The sequence below is a fragment of the Myotis brandtii genome, unplaced genomic scaffold (genome assembly GCF_000412655.1).
Source record: "Myotis brandtii unplaced genomic scaffold, ASM41265v1 scaffold656, whole genome shotgun sequence".
Lineage (NCBI taxonomy): Eukaryota > Metazoa > Chordata > Mammalia > Chiroptera > Vespertilionidae > Myotis > Myotis brandtii.
In genome coordinates, this window is record NW_005370548.1 from 108,066 (window position 1) to 109,320 (window position 1,255).

The 1,255-nt window shown below is 45.5% G+C and overlaps 1 protein-coding gene across 1 annotated transcript in view; it reads right to left on the reverse strand.

The window, feature by feature from the left end:
• The window catches only part of EDRF1 (erythroid differentiation regulatory factor 1), a gene marked incomplete at its 5' end in the record, with an annotated part of 28,270 nt that overhangs the window by 15,500 nt on the left and 11,515 nt on the right, over positions 1–1,255 (reverse strand). Inside the window, 3 exons of the mRNA XM_005880857.2 lie at positions 107–218; positions 463–571; positions 654–801. Of these exons, the coding sequence (XP_005880919.2) occupies positions 107–218; positions 463–571; positions 654–801 (369 nt within the window). The remainder of the gene's footprint in view (positions 1–106; positions 219–462; positions 572–653; positions 802–1,255) is intronic.

A 1,255-nucleotide genomic window follows, 5' to 3' on the forward strand; every position in this document is an offset into this window, starting at 1 on the left:
CCCCAGACACAGAGAGGCAGCTACACACTAAGGCCAGTGGCTTCAGTGCCAGGCACACACGTCAGATCTAGGCTGTTCTCACAGAGCACACAGGTGTCACTCTTACTTGAGGGTGTCTGCTTTTGTCCAACAATTTAACACAGTTGAGAAGCAGCGTTCTGATAGTTCCGTAGTGTTTCTTATTTTGGTTCTTCTTCATCATCATGTTGCAGGCAACCCTAAAAAACATTTGTATCACCTTGACGCCCACTCATCATTCTCTGCAAGGTTCAAGTGTAGGCTGCCCCCTTTCCTCCCACAGAAACAACCAAAGTTACCCTCCCCGCAAGTTTTTTTTTTGGTGTAGACTCTGTGTGTGTGTGTGTGTGTAAATATAAATACTTGGCTCGGGGGATGTGGCTGTGCACTTTACAATTTTACAAAAGGCTACTCTTCCTTGTTTTCACTGGCGACAGCACTCACTTGTATAAGAGAATAGCCACCGGCATTGTGAACGGGTTTTGGTATTTGTCTTCAGTTTCTTCACAAAGAGTCGTGAGATCATAGAGCTTCACTATGTCACTGCCACTCGCTGCAAAAACAAACAAAGGAACCTCATTTTCCAGGAGCCACTCAAATCCATTGGAGTATCATTCGTTCAAGAATTCGCTCACCTTTAAAGAGCCAATAGGTATGTCCTTCTTTGGTGCAATTAGATTTCAGAAAGGATAAAATATTCTGGGCAATGTCTTTTATGACTTTAGTAGAAAAATTAGAGTTTTCCAAATTGGGAATCTCTTCTGTCTTTATCATTTCATACTTCTATAAAACAGAGAGAGGGCGGTTTAAGAGAAACCTCGGCAGCAACACTTCTCTTCCTGAAAAGCGAGCACATGTATAAGCCCTGCAATTAGAGACCTGTGCAGCCTGACCAAGATGTAACCAATGGTTTTCCATCTTTTTATGGCTCCCAGAGGAATCTGACCCACCGGTCAGCATCGCTGTTCATGTACCACAGGAGTCCTTCTCAAGGGAGAGCCATCACCCAACTGTGAACCACGAATATAGGCATGATCTCATTTCTGTCCTCACCTGGAACAAACCTCCTGGCACCCTTTCCTCTATCTACCCCGATGGCTCTCAACTGGGAAGAGGGTTACCGGAGGCAGACTTCACCCCTAGACACTAGAAGCACCTGGGAAGTTTCTCCAGGAAATACCACCCTTCCCTTGAACAGGACTCGGATCCTTTACAGAAATGGAGCCCAGGGAGGGGT